Source organism: Penaeus chinensis, chromosome 2 (genome assembly GCF_019202785.1).
Source record: "Penaeus chinensis breed Huanghai No. 1 chromosome 2, ASM1920278v2, whole genome shotgun sequence".
NCBI lineage: Eukaryota > Metazoa > Arthropoda > Malacostraca > Decapoda > Penaeidae > Penaeus > Penaeus chinensis.
The window spans coordinates 39,918,225-39,928,224 of NC_061820.1; the positions used below are offsets into that span (position 1 = coordinate 39,918,225).

The 10,000-nt window shown below is 36.5% G+C and overlaps 1 protein-coding gene across 5 annotated transcripts in view; it reads left to right on the forward strand.

Annotated features, from left to right (window-relative positions):
- Positions 1–10,000, forward strand: part of LOC125031894 (cleavage and polyadenylation specificity factor subunit 6-like) — a 40,977-nt gene that overhangs the window by 178 nt on the left and 30,799 nt on the right. For all 5 annotated transcript variants that reach the window (XM_047622895.1, XM_047622904.1, XM_047622921.1 and 2 more), the window contains exon 2: positions 33–124. In XM_047622895.1, coding sequence (XP_047478851.1) covers positions 71–124 — 54 coding nt within the window. In that variant the 5' untranslated portion in view covers positions 33–70. The remainder of the gene's footprint in view (positions 1–32; positions 125–10,000) is intronic.

The window sequence follows — 10,000 nt, forward strand, 5'->3', positions numbered from 1 at the left end:
CGCCCGGAATAACGAAAGTTTCTCTCCTACAGGTGAGGAGGAGGGTTTGAAAAGGCCTCCGCTCATCAACATGGCGGATGTGGACATTGATCTATACGGAGACGTGGAACAAGACTTCACTCAGGTCAGATAATTACGCTAACCGAGCCGCTTGGCCTCTTATTTTCAGGTTTATTTCTTTTCTTGGATGATTATCTGCCGTTGTTGTGTCTTGTGTTTTCATTCAAGGGGCGGGTTTTCACATATTTAAAGTTAATGTTATAGATTCAATATTTATGTAGTCTTGTGTGTGTTTTTTTTTTTCTTCTCCGTTAGGCTGGCATATTAGGTGTGTGTGTTTTTTCTTTTTTTAATGATTGAGTTACATGATATAAAACCTGTGAGTTTTTTTATTTTTTTATTTTTATTATTTAGGTTAAAGGATTTTACACATTTACAGTTAGGGATTCAAGTTAGCCTGTTAGCATATAATACTCTTATACCACAGCAGTAGGATGGTACTTGCATGGAGAAAAGAGGTTAAGTTCTGACCAGATATTCGACGGTGCCATTTCTGACAAAACTGGGACCAATTTCCACTTCAGGGGTGACTTAGATCGCGCTATTGGTTGGAGTAATAGGAGGGGGCATGGGGTCTGAAAGAATGATTGCATAATTCAATTTAGGTCCAAATTCTGTAATGCAATTCCCTTGATTGTTGTTTGAAGATGATGAGACAGGGAGGTCAGCAAGTTTGTATCAAGAATTGGGGCGGCAACCCTTTTTGTTTTGGGGGGGGCATAGACAGATGGCTAAAGGTGCTGATTGCTGTCACTGGGGGTGTACCTTTGGTAAGCGATTGTGGGCTTTTGACTTTCTGCTAATATTATGTATGCTTAAGTGTGTTGGATTTATATATTTATGGCCATTACCTAATTTTTTTCTGTCTCCATACAGGCTTTTGATTATTTATTTTTTATTTATTTAGTAATAAACGACTAATACAGTGATGATTGAAGGCCATTTCAGAGAGAGGAAAGAACTACATAGGCAAAGAGAATTAAGAAACTAGATCTCGACAAATGCTGTGGTGGCAGAGCCCCTGGCTTGGTAATGCAGCAGGAGGGTGGGTGTCAGGTCTCAGCTGATTAACGGCAGTCGTTTGGCATCATTGTGGAAACCTGGTCCTTTTTCCATGCTCAATATTGACAGTAAGCTAGGCGCTGGGTCTACCTTTGGTGACCTCCCACTTCAAGCTGGAATGTAAGTTTTTAGGTGTTGTTGGTCATGCAAAATTAAAAGACCAGCAGAACCCTGATATTTGTGAACTATTGAAAGGCCAGAATTTGGATTTCATGAACTTGTCATTAATTATAAGAAAATATTTAATGTAACCATTCAAAAGATGATATTAACCGGTTACTGCTGGGTCACGTGTATAGCCGTCATAACAAACAGCTTGATCTGCCGGGTTCTGCTACATGTAGCAGGCTCCCGTGCCCAGCGGCTGGATGGTTGCTGCAAATCACCAGAGTCTATGACACTGAGAGATTTATAATACCGTCACAAAGCGATTAAGTTAATAGGTTTTAGCTAGCTGCAAATGGACTTCAAATCTGAAATGGTTATTAGGTTTACAATCCAATTTCCATGTTGGAGGCAGGGATAATCCCTTAAATCTGTGACATGCCTTGGCACAATTTTACTGAGGCGGATAATGATAGACACTTAGAATAGGACTGCATAGTTTTTTTCATTGTGTGCAGAAAGTTATGGCCACAGTTGTTTATCAGAGCCAATGGCCTCACAGGGGACAGTGGGATGGGATTCCTCCCATAAGGTGGTTTGCAGAGGGCAGAATTCCCTTATAAGTCAGTGGTAACAAAGTGGACAATTAACTTTTTTATTATTTCCTTAAAAGTTCCAGTTAATATTTACAAGACCCCAAGAGTTGGCCACTAACCTTGTGCTGATAAGCACTCCCTTGGCTTTAAATATGCGATGATTCCCGATTCTATCTTGACAGAATGTGTATGGCAGAGGTTTGTTGACCTTTTCCTGGAGTGCTGAGAGAATGTAAGCCACAGCTGCTTGAGCCCATATAGATATCAATAAGTTTCATCCTAAGATTTTAGGCCATTCATCACAGATCACAGCTAGGTTTCAGTTGTATTGGATAAAATACATGCCATATGATTATGTGGAAAGAATTTAATTTTTATGGGTAGTGCAAGTTCCAGGAATACTTTGCCCTTTTCATCATTTCTTTTTTTTTCTTGTTTTACCTTGCAATTTCTCTAGTTTTTTTCATAGGCTTACTCCAGCTAGTGTCATTGCTGATCCCATCAGGACCAGTATTGCTAGTGTCAGCAGCACATAGGTTAAGGAAGATTTACAGACAATTCTAGGTACTTTTTCTTTATTTTTGCTATAACATCTAGTTTTGGATGATTGTTGTTTAGCTAACCTGTTGATGCTGATATGTATACATGGCCTATCCACTGTGATTTTTGTTTATCAATGTTTTATTTTATCAATTTTCATGAAAATACTACTGATACTACTCTTAATCATTATTATAATGTTATTGTCAGAATGATAGTAACCCTCATGAATTGCAGACCCTCCTGCTTGGCTCAATGATATATCTGGATGGAACTCGGTGATTTGTAATAGTATAGTGGATAGGAAATATGAGAAGAGGAAAAGAAATAGTTTGCCCAGATGAAATATGCCATACAGCACTAAAATTATTACTTCCCACACTAATTTACATTCGTGTGAAGGTAGAGGTGAGAAAACATGACTTTCATTGGCTCAGGCAGGAAGTGGCTTACATAGGGAGTGAGAGATATGGGGGGGGAAATCATAGGTCTTGCTGAAGGTAACTTCCCAAGCGGTACTAGGTGGTGGATTGTATGTGCATCTCAATGAAAATGTTGTATGGAATGAAAGAGCTGTTTGAAAAGATCCTGCAACTATATTACAGGCCTGATGCAATTGTGGAGAATAGGATTTTCTGTGCATTCAATGAATAGCTGCAATCATGGCTGATGACTTTCAGGGTTAATAAAACTTAAAACAATTTTTTCCAGAAAAGTCTAGGAATGGGGAAAACAGAGGTCAAGTATGCCTAAGAATAGACTTCATGGTGACGAAGTACTAGTGAAGCCGTTTAAGTGTAAAAAAAAATAATAGAGCACAACTATAGTGTGCATGACTGTAGCCAACATCAATGATTCAACAGCAAACTTCTAGATTTCCATTGAAAAGTTGCTGTTGCTCTATATTTTTCAGTTTTCAATAATTTGTTTGACATTATTATAGTTTCAGACCTACTGGAATAACAGGAATTCACAATACGGCCATTAGGATCATTCACATATGCTAGGAATATCTCTGCCATTGGCACCAAATAACTTGCCAAACATTACTAGATATCTCAGGGGACGCTGTGTATCTTTGCATGGCAGTTGCACACACGCACACACACTGTCCACTGTAGTTTTGTCAATTATGCTTACACATAGATGGCTTCACAAACATTTAGTCACCAAAGAGTCAAATAATAGGCCTTCCTAAACTCATCAGTTTACTTCACCATTTTTACCCCCCAAGATTAGGATTATTGTTGTTACTGTTATTCACAGTATATTACTAACAACAGCAAAAGTTATAAGATTAGTTTTCCTCTCTTGAAATTCAAGGAATAGGATAAAATGATATCAGGTAGCCTAGTAATTGACCCTTTAGTAACTGAAATTTATATTATATTGATAAACAACTTTTTATAGAAGATTAGATCACTATAAAACTTACTTGTTTTTTTAAACAAATTGTGGAAGAAGAGCTGATTATAAGTGTTACTAGGCATTTGATATAGAAACTTCCACAAATGAATTAACACTTCATAACCATGGGAAACAGTTTTAGATTTGAAATTATGAAAGCATTCCAAAATTTACCATTTGATGTGTGTATGTAGATGGTCTAAGGGCAAAGGTATAATTATGAGAGAATATTCATTATCTAATTGAAAGCTTATATTGTAGCTCTTTAATTTCAGGAGGAGTAAGGATTTAGTAATAGGACAGCACTCATAGGTAGATGTAGGCTGTTTCAGATATATGAACATTTTTCTATGTCCTATGTAGACATATACACAAGTAATGTATGTATATATCCTAGGAATATATACACTCTTCTTTTTAGATGGGACTTTAGTGTTTATCCAGGTGTTGTAGAGCTTGATAAAAAATGCATATTCAAATTTTAGGGCAACATTTATAAACCTTTATTTGTCTTTACAGTTATAGGAAGGTGCATGATTTTGTAGTTTTTTTTGGTACATACTTTTCAATTAGAGTATGAGAGGGATTTTTGTAAAGCTTGAAATTTTAATGTGTTAATGGTGGCGATGTGGGCAGAAGACCTTGCTGTGTTTCTCAGTAATCATTAAAATAAATAGAAAAACAGATAAATGCTGTTTGGTTGGTTTGGCATCACTGGGTTGTACATTCACCAGATGGTTTAGGGTATAGAGGCTATAGCATATATTTAACATATAGGAGTCTTCAGTTTGCATTTTCTTTGTTCTTATATCACACTGAATATTATATCTAGACTTTTTTCGAAACTTGATGGTCATATAATTTCTTTGATATATTTACTAAGGTTGACACATAGATTAGAAGTTAAGGTTGAGTATAGGTTGCATTTGGCTCTTGCCAAGGTTGCCAGGTTGTAGTTGTCTATACGTAATTTATTAGGCAGGTACACACTGCTGGATTGTAATTCCTCTTCATGTATCCTATATCCTCATGAATTTTTTTTTTATAAGTTACCGTACTGTGGGAAAGGTTTGAGTTCATAGACTATTGATCGCTGAACCAAATAAAATCATTGATGACTTCAGAGGAATCGAAGTTAGATTATTGAAGGGGTTGATAAACTGCTGTCATTTACAAGTAATAGGTGGCGTGGAAATTGAGGAGGCTCAAGGAAGCTGCTTTATAGTGTCTTTTCCTTAGGTATGGATTTTTTTTTTTTTTTTTTTTTCTTACTAAGGTTTATTTTCATAATATGAATGTTTATTTGATATAATTTTTATGAATTATTTAAGAAAATGGAATGTACATACACACATACTTGCTGAGATATGCCTAGGTATGTATATTTAGACAATTATACTATATATGTATATTCTAATACTTTTAGTAATTTCTTTCCAGTTTTAGGTATTATATGAACCATACAACTTACTCCACATTCACTTTAATTGACACCTTTGATGTTCCTTGTACTTTCAGTCATAGCTTGATCAAAGATGTCTTGGCTGTTTTGCACCAGATATAATTCTCTTTTATTTTTTATATTTAGGTAGTGACAGAGGGGGTGTTGCAAACAAGTGAGAGAATTGTAGGAAAATACCCCCAAAAAAGTGCATTTTGCTGGAAGAGTAGGGTGTGATGTGTAATACTAATATAGCATAAAATCACAAGAGGGCACGTTGCAGATGGTCCAATATGTTTGCCTACGTTGCTGTTGTAAATAGCAAGACGTACATACAGGCTGTTGCTCACACATTCACATACACACATTTCTATGTTTCTATGAACTTTTATTAGAATTATTTGATAGGCAAACAGTCATATTTTTCTTGCTAAATTAGGTCTATTCCCTACTTACTGAATCTTTTTCATCCTTATTGAACCTTTCAGCATCTTCATACGTCATAGAAGGAGAATAGCTGGTTAATTGGCAGGAGGAGTAGGCAGTATAAAAATCATCAAATACATCTTGTGTGCAAAGACTTCAAAAGAAATATGAAGGTTGATTTGCTGATGTAGATGCAAGATAGCACAGTGCATTGATGGCTTCTTAATGACATATCCGGTCATCTATCTTTTTTATTTTTTATGTAATTGTTTTAACAGCCAGATTGCCCTAAATAGGAAAATGGTAGATTAAAAAGCAGGACCAGACTACTAACTTTATTTCCTCCAGAAGAGTTCTGCTCTTGATTTGTATATATTTTGAAGTTTACCAGATTACACGTACTTGCTTTGGGTAATGTTGCTTATCATTCTACAGATTATTTTTATTCATTTTTATACATACTTACAGTTTTGTGAAATGGAGTCTTTTATTATTGTTATTATTATTGTTGTTATTATTATTATTATTATTATTATTATTATTATTATTATTATTATTATTATTATTATTATTATTATTATTATTATTATTATTATTATTATTATTATTATTTATAGAATCTGGTAACATTCAAGTGTATGTGTGCATGTGTCTGTGCCTGTGTGCGTGTGTCTATACCTATGTATGCATGTGTCTGTGTCTGTGCCTGTGCCTGTGTGCATGTCTATGCCTGTATGCGTCTGCAGGTGTCTGTGTGTGTGTGCATGCTTGTACATCTGCCTGAGTGTGTGTGTGTGAGTGAGTGTGTGAGTGAGTGTGTGTGAGTGTGTGTGAGTGTGTGTGTGAGTGAGTGTGTGAGTGTGTGAGTGTGTGAGTGAGTGTGTGAGTGTGTGAGTGAGTGTGTGAGTGAGTGTGTGAGTGAGTGTGTGAGTGAGTGTGTGAGTGAGTGTGTGAGTGTGTGAGTGTGTGTGTGTGTGAGTGTGTGAGTGTGTGAGTGAGTGTGTGAGTGAGTGTGTGAGTGAGTGTGTGAGTGAGTGTGAGTGAGTGTGTGAGTGAGTGTGTGAGTGTGAGTGAGTGTGTGAGTGAGTGTGTGAGTGAGTGTGTGAGTGAGTGTGTGAGTGAGTGTGTGAGTGAGTGTGTGAGTGAGTGTGTGAGTGAGTGTGTGAGTGAGTGTGTGAGTGTGTGAGTGAGTGTGTGAGTGAGTGTGAGTGAGTGTGTGAGTGAGTGTGTGAGTGAGTGTGTGAGTGAGTGTGTGAGTGAGTGTGTGAGTGAGTGTGTGAGTGAGTGTGTGAGTGAGTGAGTGAGTGTGTGAGTGAGTGTGTGAGTGAGTGTGTGAGTGAGTGTGTGAGTGAGTGTGTGAGTGAGTGTGTGAGTGAGTGTGTGAGTGAGTGTGAGTGAGTGTGAGTGTGAGTGAGTGTGAGTGAGTGTGAGTGAGTGTGAGTGAGTGTGAGTGAGTGTGAGTGAGTGTGAGTGAGTGTGAGTGTGTGAGTGAGTGTGTGAGTGAGTGTGTGAGTGAGTGTGTGAGTGAGTGTGTGAGTGTGTGTGTGTGTGTGTGTGTGTGTGTGTGTGTGTGTGTGTGTGTGTGTGTGTGTGTGTGTGTGTGTGTGTGTGTGTGTGTGTGTGTGTGTGTGTGAGAGAGAGAGAGAGAGAGAGAGAGAGAGAGAGAGAGAGAGAGAGAGAGAGAGAGAGAGAGAGGAGAGAGAGGAGAGAGAGGAGAGAGAGGAGAGAGTGTGTGTGTGTGTGTGTGTGTGTGTGTGTGTGTGTGTGTGTGTGTGTGTGTGTGTGTGTGTGTGTGTGTGTGTGTGTGTGTGTGTGTGTGTGTGTGTGAGAGTCAGAGAGTCAGAGAGTGAGTGAGTGAGTGAGTCGTTGATTTGCTTTTCAAGCAAGCCTTACATATTATGTGATAGATTTATTAGATGGGCAGTTAGGGGGGGAAGTAGTCTTGTCCATACAAATTTTTGGCAGTAATTTTGCACAGGCAAGACTTTTCACCGTACCGAAGAGGCTCATATTTGCACAGATGGCCCAGAATCTCGGTACTTCAACAAATGCACGATCTAATTATGATCACCAGGTTTTATTATATTATCATGTTATTTGAGTCAGAAAGGAGTGACTGGACATGCAAGTTTTATGCTGTAGATAACCAAAATTTATGCTTCCTTTTACAGTGTTTATTTTGCAGAAAATGTCTTAATTTTTGTAATTTTTTTTTTTTCATTTATCATGATTGACAATTTGCTTTCATTAATCAAAGAAGCTTAGATTGCTTTCCTTTTCAACTGTCCAACCAAATAGCTGCTCCTATGTTGGTTTCAAGTACATAATTAGTTTTTTTGTGGTGATTATGACTCAGAACATTGCAGTATGTCCACTGATCCATGATAATGTCTTTTAAGGTTTTAAAAAAACACCAACCAGAGTTGTTAAATGAAGTACCAATTGAGACGTTCAGGGGTATGACACAACAGTTTATGGTGACCTTCAGATTGACAGTTTCGGTGTTGTTCATTCCAGGATCGTGAAATGAGCTGGTATGAACCGAACTCCTGCGAAGTTTAGCCCTGCACCCTCCACCATTCTGCATATTATATTATGTCTGAAACTCGATCCTTCTGATATGTCTGCCAGATGTTTGATATTGCCATCCTTGCTGGTTCTTTTTTCTTAGTTAGCTAGGTGTGATAACACATACGAAATGGTGTTGAGCTGTTTCGCTTTGTAGTTTCTCGTCATTACAGTTTACATTAAACGTTTTGATAAGAATAAAGATTGATGAATGACAGTAATATTATACAGAGGAAATTTGTTAGCAATAAAGATGATCATATTTGTCTGATGATAATGTTTACATGTGTTGTTTTTTTTTTTTCTAATAATTTATTAAAAATAATTTTTATGAATAGATTTGTAAAACGTACCAATAAGCTATTGAAGACTGAATGCCCATTTCACTCCATATTTACCTTTAATTCCCACGTTGGTGTTTATGTATCTCCAAGTACCGAGTAGTGATACTGAGTATTCTCTACTCGAAAAGTTGACACTTCTTTCACTAGGTGGTAGAGGAAACGTTTTCTGCTCTTGACTTGTATATTTCTTTCGTGGGATCACACTCGACTCTCACGGGCAAGCTTGTTCAAATCAGGCGGTGAACCTGTGAACCGCTGTTTCTGATGAGTGGATGAGCTTGTTGGCCTAACAGTGTGGTTCACGACAAGAGTCATATAGAAGTTTAGGGAGTGTTGTGTGTTTCATTTAAGTGTAGCAAAATATTTTGATTTATAATTTGGTAATAGGATTTTGTCCTAGAATACTTTTTAGTTTATTATTAATTAAATCTGAGGTGATTATTAATGAATTTAGCTTTTTCATTTTTCTTTTTTGCTTATTGTTGTATGTCTTGCTAACTATTATAATGGAAGTACAATTATAGATCATTATTAACTGGTTTAGGCATATTTTCCTGTCGTAATTATTCCTAAATTGTTTCTTGCAATTGTAAGATTGTAATAACCAATGGAGATAGAAGTAGGGTAGAGATGAACATCTTAATTGTCTCTAGGATTTCGCTAGTCATGATTAATCTCTTTTTATCATAGAATTTATATATTTATATATATTATATGATATATATATATTTTACTTAGTTGTTATTTATGAATTGTGGGTAAAGCAATAATTATGTGGAGAGACTTAACAAAGTTTATACCTATGTTTGTTTTAAGGAAGTCTTTCCAAGAGTGCAATCTCTTCTATGTTTCTTTGTTGACCCACATTTTGATATGGAGTTAATTGTCACTCTCCATTTGGAGTCTTTTTTATATATACTGAAATAATGTACACATTTTATCAGAATTTGTTTTCTTCTTCTTTTATAAGTCCGCAAGGTATGGCACATCAATATACATATATAAACTTATATGCGAATATTCTTAAAAATCTAGAGAAGATAACGCTTAAGACATGACATGACCAGCAAGGATGAGGCACTAGTTTTGTACAAAGGAAGGCATGTTAACAAACAAACAAACAAACAAAAAAATACCAAATTGTTGTAGAAGTGCAGATTTGCTCATGCTTTTTTATGGCGCTGTTCTTTTTTTTTCTTTTTTTCTTTTTTTTTTTTTCCTTTTTTTACTGATAATGATACATGATGCTGTGTGTTGTACTGATGCAGTCTTCGACGACCTTATACAGTTCATCACTCAGAGATGCTGGTCTACCTTCCCAGGCCCAGTTAACTAAATTAATTGATGTCAGTCCATTCATGTTCTCAATGTGTAGAGTTTGTAGAAAAAGTGATAAAAACCTAGACTGGTTTCATAATGTGTACAGTTGACATTCCCAAAGCTCGCTGTGG